Source organism: Rhinopithecus bieti, unplaced genomic scaffold, assembly GCF_001698545.2.
Source record: "Rhinopithecus bieti isolate Rb0 unplaced genomic scaffold, ASM169854v2 scaffold_16097, whole genome shotgun sequence".
NCBI lineage: Eukaryota > Metazoa > Chordata > Mammalia > Primates > Cercopithecidae > Rhinopithecus > Rhinopithecus bieti.
The window spans coordinates 2040494-2064144 of NW_016808851.1; the positions used below are offsets into that span (position 1 = coordinate 2040494).

The following is a 23651-nucleotide window of genomic DNA, read 5'->3' on the forward strand; positions in this document are numbered from 1 at the left end:
ACTGCTCTCTTCAAAGCTGTCAGAGTCGTTTGCGTCTGCAGAGGTTCTGCTGCTTTTTTGTTGTTGTTATTTATCTGTGCCCTGTCCCCAGAGGTGGAGTCTACAGAGACAGGCAGGTTTCCTTGAGCTGCTGTGAGCTCCACCCAGTTTGAGCTTCCCAGCGGCTTTGTTTACCTACTTAAGCCTCAGCAATGGTGGGCGCCCCTCCCCCAGCCTTGCTGCTGCCTTGCGGTTAGATCGCAGACTGCTGTGTTAGCAATGAGGGAGGCTCCGTGGGCGTGGAACCCTCCCGGCCAGGTGTGGGATATATTCTCCTAGTGTGCCCGTTTGCTTAAAGTGCAGTATTGGGGTGGGAGTTACCCGATTTTCCAGGTGTTGTGTGTCTCAGTTCCCCGGCTAGGAAAAGGGATTCCCTTCCCCCTTGTGCTTCCCAGGTAAGGTGATGCCTCGCCCTGCTTCAGCTCTCGCTGGTCGGGCTGCAACAGCTGACCAGCACCGATTGTCCAGCACTCCCTAGTGAGATGACCCCAGTACCTCAGTTGAAAATGCAGAAATCACCAGTCTTTTGTGTTGCTCGCGCTGGGAGTTGGAGACTGGAGCTGTTCCTATTCGGCCATCTTGCTCCGCCCCCCCTGCATTCATTTCTCATTCGAGCTTCAGCCCCACTTCTTTCCAGAGAATCTTTACAGGCATCTGTTAGGTTGAAGGACATGTAATGTCTTAATGTGTAGCTTGGTAAACCAGTCAGCTTCCTCTCTGAGTCTTAAGAAAAAGTGCCCACGATGAGAAACGGTACAGGTTTGGTGACAAGTCAATGAGAAAAAGATAAGAATTTTACAAGGAAGGAGGTAGCTTAGTGATTTTGCTAAAGAAGTAGATAAACCTTCACTTATAATAAAGAGGTAAGGCTCAGTTAGGGTTTGTGAAGTCTCCCCTTAGGAAGGCAGACCCTGAAACATTTTGAGTCTTTTAAAGAAGGAAAATAAGAGTCTTTTAAAGAAATTTTTAAAATTTATTTTATGTATTTTTTAGAGTACCTATGGCTAGATCAGTCCCAGCAGATAGGCCTAGGTACAGGTTCTCTCAGCCTCAAATGCCCTTTGTTTTTCTCTATTATCATAGAACCAAAATGAATGTCTCTTGCTGGGCACATTGGCTTATGCCTGCAGTCCCAGCTACACAGGAGGCTGGGACAGAAGGACCGCTTGAGCCCAGGCATTCAAGGCTGCAGTGAGCTATGAATGCACCACTGCAGGTAGTAATGGAAATAAGAATTAATCAATTGAAGATTAATATAGTAAGTAGCAGAAGAGAAGTAAAAAAATTCTTCTGGAGAGTTCAGAACAGGGATGTTAATTCAAGTTTATGCGGATTAGGAGTGGCTGGTGAGAGAGGCATTCAGACAAAAGGTGACATAAAAATGCAGTATTCCCCTCACACTCATAAGGATGGCTACTAAATTAGAAAAAGAAGAGAGTAAGTATTGGAGAGGATATAGAGCAAATAGAAACCTTATGCCTTGTTGATGAGAATGTAAAATGGTGCAGCCACTGTGGGAACACTGGTGGTTCCTCAAAAAATCAAAATAGAATTATCATATGATCCAGTAAGTCTACTTCTGGATATATATCTAAAAGAATTAAAAATCTGGGTCTTGAAGAAATATTTTTATACCCATAGTTATAGCAACATTATTCACAATAGCGAAAAAGTAGAAACAATCCAGATGTCTATAGATGGATGAATGGATAAACAGTCTGTGTAGTATATACAGACAATGGCATATTAGTCACTTCATGGACCTTCAGGACATTATCCTAATTGAAATATGCCAGACACAAAAAGCAAAAGTAGGGTTCTACTTAATGAGGTATCTAGAATTGCCAAATTCACAGAGAACAAAAGTAGAAGGAGACAGGGGAAGGAGAAAATGGGGAATTACTATTTAATGGGTATGGAGTTTCAGTTTTGTGAAATGAAAGTGTTCTGAAGATTGGTTGCATGATGATGTGAATATATCTAACACGATTGAATTGATGAACACTTAGACGTGGTTATGATGGTGAATTTTGTGTTATATATATCTTACCACAATTTAAAAAAATATAGCATTTTATTATGTAGGGCTGAGTGGGAAGATACTTGACACATTGGAACTTCTGGCCATGCGTACACTGTTGACTCACTCATTCCTTCATTCATTCAACAAACGTATTGAATGCTTGCTATGTGCTGGGCACTGAGCTAGATACAACAATTAATAAGGCTTATAAGACATTGAATCTGTCAATTTCATACTTGCTAAATATCTACTCCCACCCCTAAAGGCACTAAGCTTCTACAGTTAGATATTCATAGCTGCTTCCTACTGACTTGAATCATGCATAAGTTATTAGTAAACAAACAATAAAAAGATTTGAGGTTGATGAGGGTGGGTTCGACAGCATGGTGGTGAAATGGAAAGAGGTGGGTAACAGAATACAAACTAGAATTGAAAACTGTGAGCCAGTGCTCTCTAAAGAACATTAAAAAATAAAGAATTCCTATTTGAGGCTGCCAACCTCAGAACTAAGTTATTTAGAACAGAAAAAAATTGGCAAAGTCAGACGTACTCAGCCCAAGGAGCCGATATTTTGTGAATATTATGGAAAATGTAGTTTGAGAACCACTACCACAAAATTGTAAGCCATAATAATGAGTGAGAAGGCAGGGAGAGGTTATACTATTTGGGCTAAAAGGAAAGATAGGACTTGTGAAGAGAGGACCAGTGAAAGTCGGTGTGGTCTGGGTATTTGGGTGGGGAATGGAAGCAGGAAGCTTGAGCTTCCTTTGCCAAGAGACCCTGGAAGGGCTATCATCAATTGACTTTAGCTCATCTTAGGATTTTCGTTTTTTTGAAAATGTTCACAGGAACCTCCACTCCATCTATACTTTCAATGTCTGCTTACCTTTCTTTCTTATACAACTTCGAACACTCTCTCCATTCATTTAAATATATTGTGGAGTGCCAACTACATACCAGGCACTGTGCTAGGCTCTTATCCCACCTTTATTTGATTGCACATGCCTGCCAAGTCCTGGGCCAATATAACATCTACTCCTATGCCTGGTCAGGTGAGAGATGCAAACTCATCTTCCTCTACTTTCCTTACCTCCTTCCTTCCACTGTTCTTCAAGTTGTCTTCATTGAGGCAGTTTCTTTTACCTGTGTTTTTAATCCCAATTCCTCTGGTTTCCTTCTTGGCTTTATTCTTTTATCTTCTTCTTTGTGCTTTCAACCATTCCCTTTCTCCTGGCCCATGCCCTTCAGTCTACACAAGGCCTTCTCAAGTCTCTTCATTCTAAACAATTCATTTTCTTGGGTCTTACATTCTTCAGCTGCCACCCTATCTGTATCTTTCCTATTCTCCAAGTTCTCAGAGGAATGCCTTCCCTCATTTTCATCTCCTTACATTCCATCTGCTGGATTTTGGCTTGTGCCTGTACCTGTCTAAGGAAACTCCTTGCTAAGAGTCTGCTTTGTCAGGTCTGAATTCACTTAACCAGTCTTTGCTTTGTTGGACTTCTCTGCCCTATTTGCCATCCTTGATCATCCTCTCCGTAAAGTTTTCTACTTTCTTAAAGCATTTTACTTTCTTATTTTCTCGGTTTTCCTAGAATCTCCTTATTGTTCATTTTCAGCTTCCTTTCTGTGTTCTTCTGATTGTCTCTCTTTCTACATTTTTTTTTAGCTTTCTACTTTCTTAAAGCATTTTACTTCCTTATTTTCTTGGTTTTCCTAGAATTTTCTTACCGTTCATTTTCAGTTTCCTTTCTGTGTTCCTCTGATTGTCTCTCTTTCTACATTTTTTTTTTTCTGTATTCCTCTGATTGTCACGCAGGCTGAAGTTGGCATGATCGATCATAGCCTACTGCAGCCTCGACATCCTGGGCTCAAGTGATCCTCCCACCTCAGCCTTCCAAGTACCTAGGATTACAGTTGTACATCACCATTCTCAGCTAATTTTTTTAAAAAGCATTTTTATAGAGGTGGAGTCTTGCTATATTGTGCAGGCTGGGCTCAAACTCCAGGCCTTAAGCAATTCTCCTGCTTTGGCTTCCCAAAGTGCTGGGGTTCCAGGCATGAACCACCGTGCTCAGTCTCTACATGTTCCTAAAGAGGAGTTTTGAATATTGAAGAACAGTATTTTCAAATTACAGATTCAAGTTATAAAAACTGATATCCAGGGTTATGTGACAATGACATAAGAATTTGAATTTTTTTTTGTGACACGTGTTCCGTGTTGTTCATCAGTTCGCCTGAGTTCCAAATGTCCCAGCCGTTTTATGCTTTGTCTCTGTTTCCGAAAAACCCTGAGTGTGGTCTAGAGTTGGAATGAGGGCGAGTCCCTAATGGTTCTGAAATAATTGTAAATTCCCTCAAAAACATTAAGTCTATTAGAGACCAGCTAATTTCATTTTGTCATTTTTCTAGGTAACATATTCTGGTGCAGGTAGTATGTTTTTAAAGCAAGTTTGCAATAAACAATTTCCCCTCAAGGTTAATATAATAGGCAATACCTTTTGTTGCAACAGACGGCAAGAGGTAATGAAAGATTAGCTTACATTATGATTCATTATTTCAAAATGTCAGGATAAAGTGGATCTGCTGCATCTCCCAGAGAGTGCATGTTTTGCTTTTCTAATGTTAATGGATTTACTGTTTTTTTCCCCCCCAGGCCAAATTCAGATAATCGACGCCAGGGTGGCAGAGAGAGATTGGCCAGTACCAATGACAAGGGAAGTATGGCTATGGAATCTGCCAAGGAGACTCGCTACTGTGCAGTGTGCAATGACTATGCTTCAGGCTACCATTATGGAGTCTGGTCCTGTGAGGGCTGCAAGGCCTTCTTCAAGAGAAGTATTCAAGGTAATAGTGTGTTGAAAACGACTTCTATTTTTGATCCTATGAGCAGATCCTAAAAGCCAAAGCGACTGAGGAAGGAAGACATAGAGTCAGCCATTTGTACAGAACACGAATCCCTAGTAGGTCCACTAGTATCTTTGGTGGAAACGTGGAGAAGAGACAGTATCTCAGGAGAAGGAGTTGACACATGGCAGGGCAGCTGAGGCTGAGTAATTCCGCTTCCTTCTTTTGGCAAAACTCAAACAGTCTTGAGCAACTCTACAGAGGAATTCCACTAGCTGGATCTCTGAGGAAAAAAGAAATGTCTGTGCCCTGATTGGGGAATGCCAGATGGACATTCGTGTTTGGTAGGCAACTTGGCCTATATGATCTGGTATATGCTGTTAATTGTCCATGCATAATTATCTCTCTACTCTGGCCTTGTCCAGAGTATATATGTCCAAACAAATATTCTGTTTTGTTCTAGTTTGGCTTGTTCTCCCCTTCCTCTCTTCCATCTCTTTCTTGTCTCAGTGGATGATAGGACGTTTTGCTATGAGCTGACTCAGTGCCTGGTGTCTTGTAATGGGGGAGATATCATCTCTATCAAACAGTTATTAAGTATCTACCTGTAGCATTTCATTTTCCTGCTTGCCTCCAACCTTTTCTTGTCTATAGTTTACCAATTGTAGCTAATATACTGTCAGCTATACATTATTTCTACTCCAGAAGTGTCTCTATTATTGCATTATAATAGGATACCCTGGGGAAACACTAATCATTTTTACTGCCTAAAATATCTATGCTAAATATCTTTTATCTGACAGGAACAGAGATCTGACAGCAGCTTAGGCTAACCAAATTCATTTTTTATCTTAAGTGTGGGCCATTTTTCTCTCTTCTTATTCTTTACATTTTCAGCTTAAGTGAAGGTTAGTATATAAACACTAAGAATATTTCTGATGGAATTTTCATGTGATTCCTTCTATAAAAACCCAGATTTAAGTAACTTGTTGAAAACCAGAGTCCGCTAAGTTAATAAGCATTGATCAAAGAAGTTATTCTTATGGACTTTCTGTGATAGCTCTTTCCTACCCTGATATGGGGTGAAAGCTGGGGGATGGTACATAATATTTATTTTTCTTTCCATTGCCAGTGGGAGTTTTTTTTTTTTTTTTTAAAGCTGTTCATATCTTGATCGAGTAGCATGTGAGGTCAACATGGTCTATTTTAAAAGCATTTTCTTCGACACATTGCTTTTAACATCTTTTAGAACTCTGCTGTAAGACACATGAACTTTTTGGTTGGTATTTTTATAAAATTAATGATATTCTCAATAGTAGTCTTTGTGTGTGTGTGTATATATATAAATTCTAAATGTAAGTTAATATATTTATTACTATTTTTCTAAACATAAATAAATAAATAAATAAATAAATATATGCACACAGTCTATTTACTTCTATTAGGTGATGCTATTTTAATTCAGAAAAAATGACATTTATATTTTGATTTAGCTTAGTATAAGCCCTTAGAGGTCTTTTGACAACTCTCTTAATTTGTGGTTTTACTGTTCATTTGATTTTATATAATCTAAACTACCATTGTTTTTACCAAGCATTTAATTTGGCAGTGAAAGAGCATCTGACAGAGGTATGGTTAGTAGATAGGTCTAACTGCACAATTGGATGGATTGATCTGAGACTGTTTCCTCATCAGTAAAAATGATTTGGAGCAGTGGTTGGCAAAGTTTTTCTGTAAAGAGCCAGATAATAACTATTTTAGGCTTTACAAGGGCTATACAGTCTCTGTTGCAGCTACTTAACTGGATTATAGCCTGTAAGGGAACCTGTAAACACATGGAAGTGATTATGTGCTAATAAAACTTTATTTATCAAAATAGGTAACAGACCAGCCCTGGCCCATGGCTGGTCCCTGATTTTAATGTTTATTTTTCTGATCTAAATACCTTTATTTATGAAAGAGAATAGGGGATTTTTAAATCTAAAGTTTTGATTATTCACGTTTTACTGAGAACTTACTCTATACCTGATTAGATGTTCTGAGAGAAATAAAAAAACATGTGAGACATAATCCATAATCCCACAAAATTTAGAATTTATTTAGGAAATTTATTTGGGGAAGTAAATGTACTTGTTCTCATGATACAATCAGAAAGTACGTCGGTATTGATAAAGTCCTACCTGTATGACAAAGATAAGGAAAGCAATAGAGGGATGTAAGAAATGAAAATATCAGTTATAAATTAAAATTATTAAGATTGAAAGTGGAAATGATCTTCCTCCGAGAAACAATGGGAATACTCTCACAATTTTTTTGCATCGTTTTTATTCAGCATTTAAGATAAAATTATATAAATTCCCATAAATTTAGTATTTTCTCTAAACACTAAGAACAGAAAAAACAGAAGGAAAATATATTTATAAAAATCAATAAATATAATGTGGATATTTCATTGGTATGGCGTTATCTCAAGTTCAAATATTTTGAAAAATTTCTGCTTACTCTTTCATAGTTAAAAACAAATATCTCAGCCGGCTTGGTGGCTCAGGCTTGTAATCCCAGCACTTTGGGAGGCTGCGGTGAGCAGATCACAAGGTCAAGAGATCAAGACCATCCTGGCCAACATGGTGAAATCCCATCTCTACTAAAAATACAAAAATTAGCTGAACGTGGTGGTGCACACCTGTAGTCCCAGCTACTTGGGAGGCTGAGGCAGGATAATTGCTTGAATCTGGGAGGCGGAAGTTGCAGTGAGCCAAGATCGTACCACTGCACTCCAGTCTGGTGACAGAGTGAGACTCCGTCTCAAAAAACAAACAAAACAACAACAACAACAACAACAACAACAACAACAACAACAAACTCTTATCTCCGTCTTGTATACACAGACCAGCTAGTAGAATTTTACTGAAACTTTAGCATATAAAAATGCAATTCCCACTTGGTTTCAGAAACTTCTTATGTCATAGTGTGAAGTCACTTATCTTAGGTTTTTAAAATAGAATGAATGTTGAGTCCAAAGTTCTGGAAGAAGTCTAAAAAGAAGGCAGACTTATTAACTTTTAGATATAGGGAGGAAACTTAAAACCATTCAGTTCTTCATTCATTCATTTATTCATTGACTAGCATTACTAGCAAAGCCCTGTGCAAGACACTGGAAATGCAATGATAGAAAAACCTGGTCCCTACCCTCATAAAACTGGTGAAGTAAAGGGGGATACAGACTAATAAACCAGCAATTAGATGATGGTGCCAAGATAGAGGTGAAGGCAGCGTCTTATAGGATCTAAACTCCACTCAGTCCTGATGGTTGTTGAGTCTGGCTCTCAGAGGTTTCCTGATTAAATCTGAAGGGTGTCAAGGGAGCATGGTGAAGAAGGAGGGAATGCATGTTCAGCCATGTGAATGAGTCCATGAGTGAAGACCAGGAGGAAAGGCAGAGCATGGGGAATTCTTTGCATAAAAATTAACACAATTAATGTACTGTTAAACAAAGACATTTCTGGGCCATGGATTTAATCCTAGACTGTGTAAAAACCAAGTAATTGATTTCCTTTATACTTTAAAAGCATTTCCATGTATTTGATTTGTTTGTGTGTATAAAAGGGAAATACCAGAGCGAGTTTAAGGGTTTCTAGTTCTGCTTTCTCATCATAGTCTTGATAACTTGGATCTAAAAAGTTTTTGCTGAAATTGTCTGTGACTCTTTATAAATCACACTGCCCCTCAAACACATTTAAGGATGGTGAAGGGTCTGACACGTAGGTGGGAAGTTCTGAAGATGCCGCAGCTCTCCCTGTTTTCCTTGTTACTTAAGAAGAGAGCTAGAAATGAGTGTACATCAGATTATTCTCGTGTTCTAAGTGTTTTGGTTGAAGAGGTAAAGTGTTTGGCTTGAAAGCATACAAATTTTCATCCACTACTTAGTGTACGAACTTGATTACTTAAGAGATTGAGTAATGGCCTCCAGTGAAATGCATTCTTTTTAAAAAGCAAAGTGAAGGATGCTATTTAAGTCAGAAGGGGCGAAATTGGATATTTTATGAATTTATTAATCATTGCAGGCAGAGAAGTAGTGTTCCTTAAGATGTGCTTTAGACAGAGTCTCTGGGATGGGTTATGTAAGCAGATCTGGTTGTAGCTTCAGCAGCCAGATACTACCTTTGAGTATTATTTCAAGGAAAAAGGACTCCACTGAGCTCACTGCTTCTCTTTCATTATTATTTCAGAAGGTTGTGTGGCACAGAGGGGGCTCAGGCCTACTTATATACCACTAGTTATGTTGCCATTTTATATTATTTTTATAAGGTGCCAACAGAAGCTGCTCATCAGATCAGACAGACGTGGCCCAGGCAGGTGTTGACTTACAGGTGATCTTTGGCCAGGAAGACATGGTATCAGGGTAGAGTCTGGTTATGGGTCAGTGCAGCGGGGGCCTTAGGTCCTACAAGTATAACTGAGAGCCTGATCCACCAGGCCTTAGAAAGCGTCAGGGTGAGACAGTCCAGCACCCTGGATAGCTCCTTTAACAGCTGCGGCGGGTAAGCAGGCACTTATTTGCTAAAGAACTCGCCCATTTGGCTGGCTTCATCTGCTTTGTAGAGCTCTGTTAAAAGAGATCTTAGTTCTTTTGGGCTTGGGGACTCACTCTTGTTCACTCAAAGTGGATTAGTTCTTACATTTATTTTCACATTTGTGTCCAGTCACCTTCTGGCTTGATGTGTGCCCCTATGTCTGGAAAAGGTTAGAGAACGGGGTAGAAGTGGAGGCTGCCCTTCCATCACGTAACTGTTTTATCTTTCCAGAGCTACAATTGGGATCCTAACCCTTTGGCCTCTGTATTTCCACACTTGCTCTTCTACAATTCAGTTTCCATACAACAGCAGGAGAGAGATTTTAGATATATTAATCCGATCCTATGGTCTGGAGTTTACAGCTCTCAGTGTAAATCTTACTCTCAAGAGAAAAATTTTCCTTCTGCAGCTGGAAACATTTGACATATTCTCACTCCTGTTCCTTCTCCCCTATTCACTGTACTCCAGGCACACTGGCTTTTCTTTCTTTTTTTTTTCTTTGCTTGGAATACCCAGATCTTTACTTGGCTGGTTTCTTGTCGTTCAGACTCTGCCCAAAGTCACTTTCTCAGAGAGGCCTTCTCCAATTACCCTTCCATGAGTAGTACTACTCTTACTTCTCTTTACGGCTCTCAAATTCTTTTGAAGTTTTCCTATTTATTCATTTGTTTGATTATTGTCTGTCTGCATTAGGTACCACGCAAACTTGGATGTAAACTCAGTGACAGCTGATTTCTGGTCAGAATTGTTTGTTGCTCTAGTTCCAGTGCTTTTAGTCATGTTGGGCACATCCCTACTAAATAGTAGAATATGGCAAAGGGTCAAAATCATGATAGATGGCCAGGCGTGGTCGCTATGCCTGTAATCCCAACACTTTGGGAGGCCGACCTGGGTGGATTATGAGGTCAGGAGTTCAAGAGCAGCCTGACCAACATGGTGAAACCTTGTCTCTACTACAACTACAAAAACTAGACAGGTGTGATGGCGTGCGCCTGTAATCCTAGCCACTCAGGAGGCTGAGGCAGGAAAATTGCTTGAACCCGGGAGGCAGCGGTTGCAGTGAGCCAAGATCGTGCTACTGCACTCCAGCCTGGGCGACAGAGTGAGACTTGACTTCATCTCAAAATAATAATAATAATAATAATAATAATAATAATAATAATAGGTAAAAACTGCTGGTGGCTCTCAGGGAAGGAAGAAATGTCAGTGGGTTAGGCTGGTAAGAGAAGTGTTAATGCAAGTGGTACATTTGATATAAGCATGCAAATAAATAGTAGTTTGGAAGAGAATTCCAGAAATGTGAAATAGTATTGAGAAATTGAGTAAGCCAGCCTTGAGAGAACACATGGCTTGTTGTCCTCTCCTTCTGTTTCGCTCTTCAGCTCTCTAAAGTGGGCATTTTCCAGGGTCCTGTCTTCAATCAAGCTGAGATCCTTCTTTTTCCACCTTCATCCTTCTTTTTCCACCTTGTTTCCTAGGGAATCATATATATATGTATACACACACACACACACATATATGTGTCTGATACAGGCTGAATTGTGTCTCCCAGAAAGATATGTGGAAGTCTTAACCCTCAGTGCCTCAGAATGTGACCCTATTTGGAAATAACATCATTCCAGGTATAATTAATTAAGATGAAGTTATACTGTGGTGTAACCTAGAGTATACTTCCAGTATATACTTCAGTATATGGGCCCTTAATCTAATGTGACTGATATCCTTAGAATAATAAGAAAATTTGGACACAGACACGGAGAAGAGAATGTCATATGATGACAGAGAGAGAGAGAGAGAGAGAGAGGTAGGAGAGAGAGGAGAGAGGGAGAGAGGAGAGAGAGCGGGAGGGAGAGAGAGAGAGAGGAGAGAGAAGAGAAACACCAAAGATTGCTTGTGCCTAGGAAACTAATATAATAACGTAATATTTGGGGCCTCAAGTGTTACAGCTGCACCAATATCTCCCAAACCTTGCTCCTGACTCCTGCCCCAGCCTGATTTCTCAGTGACTCCCCTGTGTTTTCCTCTGCCACTAGCCCCTCCTTCTGCCTGCTGTATGTATCAGTTCCCTCGCCACTCCCTCTGGCATCCATACTTCAAACTAGGGAGCTAGTTATTTCCATAGTTTCTTATTGCAGCCTCTGCCTCTGACATTTCCAGAGCTCTTGCATAGCTCTGTTGAGTCTATCTCTTAAATGCATTTTCATCCACTTACCATTGCTGAGTTAGCTGCATTACCTTTCACCAGGATGTTTGCAATAATTTATTGTTTCCATTTGCCTTCTCCTTCATCTAAGCCATTTGCTTATTTCTTTTTTCTTCTTGCGAGACATTCTGCACATTGCCACTCTATTAGTGGTCATAAAGCAAATCACTGATCATGTCAATACTTGGTACAAGATCATTTAATGACCTCCATAGCCCATGGAATGATCCTTAAACAAGTGTTCAAGGACTGCCACAATCTTGTTCCAGCCTATTTTTCTAGTCATTTTAAAGTCACTGTTTCTACTTTTGAAATAGGCACTCCAGACACACTGAATTACTTGTTCTTCTACAAATATGATGGTTCCATTTCTTTGCTGGGAATTTCTTTCCAGATTTACCTGTGAAAATTCTTCTAATCCTAATCAAAAGTGACTGCTGTTAAACCTCTGAAGATAATGCAGAAGTTCTCTCTCTCCTGGGACCTCAGTATTACTTTATTCCATTATATTGCATATATTTGATTGTCCATGTTCGGTCCCATACTGACTCTAAACTCCTTAAAGGTAAGGGCCCAATATTCTCAGAGTCACTCAATAAATAAATAAAAGACTAAATGGAAATTAGGATCAGTTTGTGTGCTTTGGCAACATGAAAACATTATACTTTTTCAACATGGAAGAGGAATGATGAAAGAGTCTTTAATGCAGATTAATCTAGCAGAGGCATATAGGAGGGACCAGAGAAGGCAGAGAATCAACGTATGAAGACCAATTTGGCTGATATTCAACTAGCTTAGATGTACTAAAAATCTGGACTTTTTGGTATTTGTGAAATGGAAAAAAGGGGAATAGAATAAAGGATATTATAATGAAAGGATATACATTGCTTGAAGATGATTAAATATGGGTTATCCAGGAGAGAAAGGAGTTAAAGAGGTTCAGACATAGACTGAATGAGCTGAGAAATGAATGACTTGGACACAAAGAGGAAGACCAGTCATCGGGGGGTAGGATAAGTTCAATTCTAGACATGCGCATTTGAGACGATAGCTGGATGTCCAGATGGAATTATCCAGCAGCCACAGAAACAGAATCAGCAGCAATCTGCAGATATTCCAGGGGTGGGGATTTGAATTAATTTCCTCAATTAATTTTAAAGAAACTTGATGAAAAGAATGGTCTGAATACTTCTTGAAGGTTGCACATTATTAATAATGGAGAAGTAACTAAAACCTTCCTCTTGATTTTCATAATAATATAAGCGTTCCCTGAGTCTTGCCAAACCTTGTAGGAAACACTCTTATTATAAAAAGTGTATGTGCAAGGACCTTTCTAAACAAGAAAATCATAAATTAGTCCTACAGTGCCAAATGCTGCTCTCTGGGAGCCTACAATTTAGAAAGAACATGCTGCTACCAGCACATTAAGCTGTACAAATAGTAAACTGCAGAAACAAATACAAGCATTTTTATGATGTCCAAACAAGAACCAAGTGGAGTTTTTTTTGTTTGTTTGTTTGTTTTGGTTTTTTTTTTTTTTTTTTTTTTTTTAGTTTTTTTTTTTTTTTTTTTTTAGAGGTTATTTATACTGTGGGAGTTCATAGCCTCCTTTTCTGACCCAGAGCTTGCTTAATCCTTCCCTTATTTCTACTTACATTTTTTACTGTCCATCATGTGTTAACATACATATTGTGCAATAGAAATGACTATGGAGGCTGAGGGCAGCAGAGTTGTAGTGTGTACACATATGAACTCTCATGTAATTTTCAAGTGAAAGCCTTTGCAATGAAACTTTTTAAAAGAAAGGCATGGCCAGGCACGGTGGCTCACGCCTGTAATCCCGGCACTTTGGGAGGCCGAGGCAGGCAGATCACGAGGTCAAGAGACTGAGACCATCCTGGCCAACATGATGAAATCCTGTCTCTACTAAAAATACAAAAATTAGCTAGGCCTGGTGGTGCACACCTGTAGTCCCAGCTACTCAGGAGGTGGAGGCGGGAGAATCGCTTGAACCTGGGAGGTAGAGGTTGTAGTGAGCCGAGATTGCACCAGTGCACTCCAGCCTGGCGACAGAGCGAGACTCGTCTCAAAAAAAAAAAAAAAAAAAAGAGAGAAAGAAAGAGTGAGCGAGCAGGAAGGAAAGAAAGAAAGGCATTAACTCCAGGTATTGGTAAATTTGCTTGGTGTTTGGCTCCTATTTCTCATCAGAGAAATAGAAAGACACACCATGAAAGTCAAGGCCTGAAAACCTCATTCCATGTAAGAATGACATCCCCATTACCAGTGTTAAGTGCTTGTTAGTGGTTAATGCGATGCTGCGAAACTTAGATGTGTTTGTGCACACATGCACGCATGCATTTGAGGAAGAGCTCAGAAGAGTTAAATCATGGCCTTTCAACCTGTGAAATGACAGTAGTTCTTCTTTTTTTCCTTTCCCTTTGGCCAAAGTAATCTTTATCTTGGAGATAATTAAGACAAAAATGCCTCTGACAAATAAAATCAGTATAGAATCCCTATTTCTTGGCAGCTTTTGTGGACACTGCTGAAGCTTTCAGAGGTCTTGAAAAACCATGGCAACAAATGCCTTTTGAAGGGTAAGCAAAGGTTCCAAATGTTTTTAATCGCTGGTGTTTTTTATGCTACCACTTCAAGCATTCTTCTTCATTTATTGTTCATCTGATCGAAATTAAATTTCCAATTTCCCTACTAAGTGGTTCTGTCCTGGTCATGCCACAGACTATTTCCATTAAAGTTACAGTAGAGTTTGTGCCCACATATGGTTGTTAAGCTCATCAACAGTTCCATTAGAAAGCTTCATTTATCAGTGGCAATAATTTCCCATAAAAATTATAGATAGGTTTTAATGGGCACATTTTCAAAAGGCATCCACTAGTCCTCAAAATTATGTGCTGACATTGTTCTTACAATGGTGGTTCATGGCCTAATTCCACCAAACTTCTCTCTTCTCTGTAAAGAACTGCTGTCAGTAGCTTTATATCCTTTTAAAGAGAATGGCCTGTATCTCTGATACTCATTGAGAAAAATGAGTATTTTAGAAGTAGGTTGCTAATGATAAGCTATATACTACACTATTTCAGAACTATATAGGTTATCTTGTAACCTGCTTGCCTGGCTATTTGGCTGAAAAATAACAACATGTAAGGAAAATCTATTTCATAAATCTGTCATTTACTTTGTAAAACTTGTTCTGGCTACTCTGTTAATTTTCCACTCGTGTGGGTTAGAGAGCAGATTTGATTTTTTTTTTTAAGTGAAAGATATGCCTTACTTGAGAAAAGAATATAGTGGGGAAAGCACTTCTATTATTTTCCTCATGTTTCCATTTTCCTTTAGGGGAAATAAAAGACATTTCAGTTTTCAGTTGCTAAGAAATGAAGGAACAAAAGAAAAAACAGCTTAATTATTAAATTACAATTTATTTCTTTAATAAGCACTTGTTCTCTCTGTTTTCCTACAGAAAGAGTATGTGGATTTTCAATTTTATCCAAATAAGCATCATCTTTCTCTGATTAGTGTGGCAGTTTCAAAATCATGTATTAGGAAGTACAGAGTGAATGGGTAGAGAATTTCTAAATTATCACCCAAGGGTGGGTGGCTAGATTATGTTTATAAGTAAGAACTTTTATATTAAGTGCAATGATTGAAAAGAATGGCTGCATCACTTTAGGGCATTTCATTAAGTGCTGTGCACAATATTTTTCCTTATGCATCATAAAAGATAAATTATAGTTCATAAAATAGTATAAATTCCTAATAATTTTATGCTTTTGACTCCTCAGAGTTACTAATAAGGGATTTTTTAAAAAATGATATTTATTTATTTATTTAGAGACGTAGTCTTGCTCTATTGCCCAGGTTGGAGTGCAGTGTTGTGATCTTGGCTCATTGCAATCTCTGCCTCCCAGGTTCAAGCGCTTCTCCTGCCTCAGCCTCCAGGGTAGCTGGGACCACAGGCATAGGCCACCACACCCAACTAATTTTTGTATTTTTAGTGGAGATGAGGTTTCACCGTGTTGGCCACACTAGTCTTGAACTCCTGACTTCAAATGGTCCTCCCGCCTCGACCTACCAAAGTGCTGGGATTACAGGCATGAGCCACTGTGCCTGGCTCGTTTTAAAATAATTTAAAAGTATATTTTGCCACCACCATTAACTAGTTAAGCCATGATGGTATATTATAATCACCATGGAGATGGTTTTTCTCTTTATTTTATTTTGTTTGTTTTCTGATTGCTAGCATGCTGATTACTCTTCCTATTCTACAAGTGCCTGCAGACCAGCCCCATTTTTGCCCTCTTCACTTCGTTTTTCATTTCTCTCCGTTTCACTCTTCATAGCATATTTGTACTCTGTACATATGTAGAGACCTCCCTTTGAAGTTTGTCACATTCTTTTCCCTAGAGAGGGTTAACTTGTTGCGCTCAGAGACTTACATTTAAAATAAAATGTAGCAGATATGTATTGAATGACTATTTTATTTTAGCTCTAGGAGAACTGCCAAGATATATCATCCATAGACCCTGAAATCCAACCAAGGGTTCTGCTCATACACAAGGTGAAAGGTTGTGATAATGCACATTAAACCATAGAAGAGTTAAATTCAGCACTACAAGTGATCCCTCAAAGGGGTATTTCAGAAAAAAATGGTGTGTGTTCAGAGGCAAGAGAAGACAGAATGCTCTAGATTAAACACAAAGACTTTAGGGAGGAGGTGGTTTAAACAGATACCTTTCCACAGAACCATGAAGAGAGTTCTACTTAATTGTAAGTGGGCTGTGATTCGTCATTAGTCATCGCATGCTCAATTCTGCATGTGTAATAACTGTGTATTTTTATGGCAAATCGCAATTACTTTTGCACCAACCTAATAGAATAGTGTAGGTTTAAAAAAACTATTTGTAATATATTCAAACATATTTCTTATATATATATCTGTTTCATCATCATTAGCAGTAAATCTGTTTTGTATCCAGAGATTGAATAATATTTTGTTTCTAGGATGTGGGTAATGAACTATTTTAACTTATTTTTGAAGTTTGACATGGGAGTGATATTAATAAAATCTAAAGATGCTCCTAAAGAGCAGCAATAGATAATGTAGCTATTATAGAGGTAAGTGTATTTGATTTTTTTATTATGATATGAAGGAAAACAACTAGTCCCAAGCTATGATTTATTTAGGTAGGCTTAGCTTATATGCCATAATTTTTATGTCTCCAACTTTCTTGATTTTCTTCCTCTGGCTTTACTTCTATGAGATATTTATGAAAGGATGTTTTTTAAAATGCCTAGAGACTTTTGCTTCTAAGAGTTGACATAAACTTTTCCACAACATGAACAATTAGTAGATGATAAACTGAGATACACTCTTGAATTTTTAAAATCGTGGCAGTAAAACTGATCTCAGAGAAGGAAGAAAATTCTTTGGCCAGCTTTTATCAATTATATACAGCATGTTTTAAAGATTTCAGTTCCTCTCTCCTTCTTTCTCCCTATATAATACTTTTTCTTAAGGTTGGTACTATTGATGCACTTGGTGTAAACACATGAGATAATAGCAAAATATGAATCTAGGTCCCAGCAATGGGCTTCTTTCACTCTGCCACCTGTTCTGACTACATTTCTCCTGACTTTCTGTAAATCCTGGGGAGGAGCTGGAAGAGCAAGGTGTGTGCTAGCATAACTTCGGGGATGAAGTACCCTTCTTTTTTTTCTGATTTTGTTCCCATATCTCCTTACTGAACACGTAAGGGCATCAGTGTCAGACTTCCTGATTGAAGATATATTTGGCCCTACTATGAAGGGCTCTGGGTAACATTTATCACTTATAAAGTGCTTTTTTGGTGACTAGTTTGTTTCTGAATTTAAGACAGGATAAAAGTTTGATTCAAGAGTTTCTTGTAAATGTTTTGTGTGTGTGTGTGTGTGTGTTCATATATAGCTGCACACGTACGTAAGTCTGTACGTAAGTACAGTCCACCACCCATGTTTGTGGGTTCGACACCCATGGATTCAACCGACTGCAAATCAAAAATATTTGGAAAAAATGGATGGTAGTGTCTGTACTGAACATATACAGAGTTTTTCCTTGTCATTATTCCCTAAGCAATGGAACAACTATTTACATAGAATTGACATTGTATCAGGTATTATAAGTAACCTAGACATGTTTTAAACTGTATGGGAGGATGTGCATAGGTTATATGAGAATATTATGCCATTTTATATAAGTGACATCTATGGATTTTGGCATCTGGGGAGTCTCGGAACAAATCCCCCACAGATCCTGAGGGGCCATTGTATATATTCATAAACACACACACACACACACACACACCAATGTGTATGTACTTTTTTTCTTTTTTTAAATTTGAGACCAAGTCTTGCTCTGTCGCCCAGGCTGGAGTGCAGTGGCGCAACCTTGGCTCACCAGCATGTCCGCCTCTGGGTTCAAGTGATTCTCCTGCTTCAGCCTCCAAAGTAGCTGGGATTACAGGCCACCATGCCTGGCTAATTTTTGTAGTTTTAGTAGAGGCAGGGTTTCCCCGTGTTGGCCAGGCTAGTGTCGAACTCCTGACCTCAAGTAATCTGCCCACCTGGGTCTCCCAAACTGCTGGGATTACAGATGTAAGCCACCACACCCAGTTGCAATGTGTATAGACTTTTGAAATATGTACTACAAAATATTAGCAGTGACTATTTCTGAATAATAGGATTATGGATAAAGTTTGTTCTTTTTGTGTATCTGTATTTTATTTTCCATAGTAAACATCTTTTACTTATGTCATAAAACTTTATTTTAAAATCCATGCTGAAATTGATTAATTATATACTAACATTTGTTTTACTCTTCCCTCAGTACAGAAAGATTATTCTATATTTACCAAATCTTTACACTTTATTTGCAAACTATTTTTACTGTTTATAAGATATCAAATTTGCACTGAAGTTCAGCTTTCATTCATTACCCATGAGCCCAAGTGAAATTGTGTCAGGTGGACATTAGGTAGCTGAGGCCAGTACAATATTATTCCTCTAGGTTGTTGAGAAATCATAGCAGAGGAAAGCCTGTGTTGATAATAGAGCACCACCAGGAATCTAGGTCTTTACAGCTGCTGCTGGCCTGACCAGCAAGGGTAAAATATTTCAGTCATGCAGCGAGTGATTATTAACCCTAGCTATATATTCCAGAGAGGAAGAGCTAGGCTTCTTGGGTTGTGATCAATCATTGATTGCAGTTGCACATATATTGGCCATGAGGTCTACACACATGTGAAGAGCATGCTACACACATAGACTAGATACACTGACTCATGAGCCTGGAAACAGTGCCTGACCCTCACTTCCATTGTTTCAGTGTGTCTTGACCCACTATCCTGCCTCTGGATCCTTTCCTGTTTTTTTTTTTTTTTTTTTTTTTTTTTTTTTTTTTTTTTGTGAATTAAAATAGTACATTCCATTGCTTCATTTTTTTTGTTCCCTAAGGAGTTTAGCTTTGTTTAATTAGAAACAAGACCACAATCGTTACTGGTCTGGTGCAATCTTGTTTAGGACTCCTCTTTTGCTTAAAACTGTAACTGGATTAGGGATCACTGTGATTTAGAGTGTGCAGTATGAAGTTATTTAAATACTTAATAGTATATTTGAAATGAAAAGTGTAGAAATTAAAGACTGAATCATATGCTAAGGAATAACAGAGGAGACTGATTTGCTTCTGTAAGATTTAGTAGAGGCTGTTCCCTTCTTTATAAGTGGCGTTGTTTCAGTTACCAGTTAAGGGGGGTGAACTGTTATACAAAGGCTATGGGTAAGGTTACAGTAGTATTCTTCTAAGAAAAACTACAGGAGTAGTCACTGTGCAGCTATCTGCTTTGTACCTGCCACTATGGCAGTAGATATGGAAGGGTCAGAAAAACAGGGCTTCGTGTTCTTTAACTTTTCCTTTTTCCTTTCTTTCACCTATTTTTTTCAACTTTCATGTCTTATATGCAAGACAGCATGCCTATTCTTTACCTTCAATGTATTTTGAATTTTAATCCAGAACATATTTTGTCACAATTTGTAAAATGTAGCCGATAAAATGATTATTACATGAGAACTTGCTTTACAAATTATAGATCAAATTTTATACAAATTATTATATCAAAATACAAAAATAGTTATGATTTGTCTGTTTAGTCTTAGAAAAATTATTTTATGTATTAGGGCTTTTAGTTTTGAGTGAGCAACATCCAATTCAAACTAGCTTTGGGTAGAGGTGGGGGTAAAAGAAAAGGAATGGATTTCAGTGAAAGGTTTACTTGGGTGTGTTGGCTAACTGCAAACATGGTGGGGAGCAACCAGACCTCAGTGATCACAGACCCAGGGACTCAGACCCTGTGAGGACCTTAGCCTTACCGCCACTCTTCTCCATGTGTCAGCTTCGCGTTCTCTGTCTGCAAATATGCATTTTCCCTAAGGTGGGAAGCAGAGCTGGCAACAGCTGCCAGGGTTTACTTCCTGTGGCATTCTTCCAGTTAGCAAATATTAGGGAAGGACTCTGCTTGGCCCAGCTTTGGGACACACCTCTGGACCAATGAACTGTTCTCAGGAGGCAGTAACATGTACAGAGGTGATCCCTGGGGCTCGCCCTGTGAAATCATTGTGAGCCAATCATTACCTCCCTCCCCAACATTGGTGTCTACTATGTTTCATGTCTCTGAACTTCCGTTTCCTCAGTTGTGAATGGCACCCTGATTCCTACCTTGCTGGATTGATGCAGTGATTAGAGTTCATGCTTAACCTACAGTAGGTGCTCTGTAAAGAGTCATTGGCATCATTACCTCCTGTTGGCTCTATCCCATTCCCTGTAGATATCTTTCTGCTCTGAGACTAAGCAGAGAGAATAATTTAACATTTAATTATTGTGCTTCTAAATCCACTTTTACCTCTTCGTTTTTACTTTTTTTTTTTAATTATTTAAAAGATAAAATTGTATATATTTAAGGCATACAAAATGTTTTGATACACATATTCGTAGTGAAATGATTACTGCAATCAAGCTAATTAACCTATCAATCTCCTCACATACTTATCATTTTTGGGGGCATGGAGTGAGAGCACCTGAAATCTCTCTTAGCAAATTTCCAGTGTATAATACAGTATTGTTAAACATAGTCATCATGTTGTACATTAGATTTCTAGACTTGTTCATGCTACGTAACTGCAAGTTTGTACCCTTTGACCAATATCTCTCCATTTTCTCCACTATTCCATGCCTGAAATTGTGTGATATAGACATATAATGTGTGTTATATATATATAGTGTGATATATACACATATAAATTGTGTGATATATATGTGTGTGTATATACACACACATATGCACATGTACATATGTATATACATGCATACATACACAAGGGGGTATTATTCAGCTTTGAAAAAGGAGATCCTGCCATTTGCAACAACATGGATGAACCTGGATGACATTATATTAAGTGGAACAAACTGGACACAAAATAAACATGTCCCTTACTTCTTAGACACAAATTTTTTTCTCATAGCCAGCACCTGATAATAGGGCCAAGTGTTTTGCATGATTTGCAATTGACTGTATAAATGTAGCATAGCTGGTTATATGCTGTGTTACCAGTTCTGCTATAAAATGGAAAGAAGAGATCAGAACATTTAAAAACTTCCCTGTGGATTTCTACCTCTTACCTAAGCTTTGTTCATTTTTTGTTTTTAAGCCTTATGAACACCAAGCTTTAGAGGTCCTGTATCCTTGGGCTCAAATATACAGTTTCTGAGCTATAGGGAGATTTAGAAAATTCCTGGAATGAATTTTCTATATTATCTTTGATTACCACATTGCCCATTTTTGTGTTTTTAACCGGCCTTCCCTGACTTAAAATATACTTTAAAAAATAACAAAGGTGATGTTTAATTTGCACAGTATGGAATTAAAGGTAAACAACTTTAAGTTAAATTTGGTTGGATGTATCAATTATTAAAATATCCTTTCCCTTATGGCTGCGTAAGTCTGCATCGTCCGTTCAGCCTGCCATGTCTGTTTCCATGAGAACAGTCCCAAGGACTGGAACCCTGCTTCCAAACAAGCCCAGCATTTTGTAGTAAATTTTAAAAAGCTAAATTTCATAATAACCTTTATAATTGCTACTTCAAAATGGAGTTTGGAATGGCACCAAATTATTAATCAGTAGAAGGAGAATAGATTGCAAAAAGGTAATTATATCAAATTGAACACTTCTTGAAATATATTCCGTTAAATAAAATAGAGTTCCTCTTCCCTGTTCTCATTTGTAAGCAATGAGGACAATTCAGGTAACATGAATCGTGAATCAGAGTACTTTTCTGTTCTGCAGATTGGCTTAATCGTTTTGGGCTCACTTCAAACTGTAGATGAGCATTGTCCTTTAACTTCCTGAGCAGCAGAGGCAACCACGTTCACGGTAAAGCCCAGAAGTGAGTTGTTCATCTGGGTTAGAGTCTCAGGAAGAGGCCTGTTATGACTTTCCCACATTCCTGGACAGTTTAGACTGTAATTCTTGGTTGTTTAAAAAGGTGTTTGAATGTATTTTGTTCAGAGGCTTGAGTAAATGACTGTTATTCTTACATTTTTTTTTTTTTTTTTTTGCCTGCTTTTTCCAGCATTAGAATAGTTTTCAGCCCTGACAATTAGCCTTATGCTGACTGGAGTGGATTTTTTGCATAAGACCAAGTGTTTTGCATGATTTACAATGGACTGCATAAATGTAGCCTAACAAGTTACACGATGTGAAGAAAATTACTTAAGGGTAAAAATGGATTGTTTACTGAGAAAATGATGTTATTATAAACTGGTTTGAGGGTATTGTGGTTTAGATGCTGTCCTTACGAATTTGAGCTCTGTTGGTTTGGAGATTTAGTATCTAATAATAATGGTTAATGTCTAATGAATACTCGCCGTGCTCCGGGCTCTATGTTACGTGTCCTGGATGCATCATCTTATTTAATCCTCCATAAAATTTGAGGAAGTCAGCATTGCAATTAATCTCACTTTTCAGATGAGGAAACCAAGTTATGTAAGAAACAAAACCAGTGTTGAATCTGACTAGTCGGACTGCAAAGCCTGACTCTTAACCTTTGTGTTCTGTTGCCTTCCCCAAGGGAAAGGAGTGCTTCCAGAAAGGCCATTAGAAGTGAGGAGTGTCACCTCATCATAGTTGGCTCCTCGTCCCACCAAGTTAACAGGCATCAGATGGGGGCCACAGAGTTGGCTGGGCTTAGTTCTGATTGCCAAGGGGAAATGGGGCTGTTACCGTGCAATGGATAGATGCTAGGATGCTCCTGTATGTCTCCTTATATCCTACCAGGTATAAGATGAAGGTTAAGGATGACTCCATCCTCTATTTGGAGAGGAGACCAAGGCCCTGTAGGAATAAAGGTTTGGGTGAGCTAAAAGCCAAGGGCAATCGGCCCAGTTTGGGGAGGAGAGTCATAAATACATTTGTGACTGATCGGACCAGAAACAGAGACTGCAGTGTTCATCTGCAGTTTGGGTACCTGCTGCTTGTTCTTTGCTTGGGTATATGAAGACTGAAAACACAGTTCACACTTAGCCTTTTTCCTATTCTGTGTGAAAGAACTGTGGTAACTTTTTCTTGCTTAACAAGGTTCTAGTGGTGAAGTTCATTGCTTAGTCTGTGAATTGTAGGGGCATAACCACAGGATGGGATGGTAGCAGAACGAGGAAATAAAGAAGGTTGTAGATGCTGGGTTGGTGTTGGCTTGAAATTTTTTAAGTATACAGTTCTTCTTTATGGATTATTAACAAAAACAGCAAATGCATACACAAGGTTAAATGTTAAGCAGTACAACATTGTACATGATGAAAGTTTAAAGTCTTTCTCTGGTCTCATTCAAAAGTCTACAGTCCCTTTCTCAATAGGTAAACACTAT

The 23651-nt window shown here is 38.5% G+C and overlaps 1 protein-coding gene across 4 annotated transcripts in view; it reads left to right on the plus strand.

Moving 5' to 3' along the window:
* The window catches only part of ESR1 (estrogen receptor 1), a 448172-nt gene that overhangs the window by 180229 nt on the left and 244292 nt on the right, over window positions 1-23651 (plus strand). For all 4 annotated transcript variants that reach the window (XM_017887610.1, XM_017887613.1, XM_017887614.1 and 1 more), the window contains one exon: window positions 4719-4909. In XM_017887610.1, the coding sequence (XP_017743099.1) occupies window positions 4719-4909 (191 nt within the window). The remainder of the gene's footprint in view (window positions 1-4718; window positions 4910-23651) is intronic.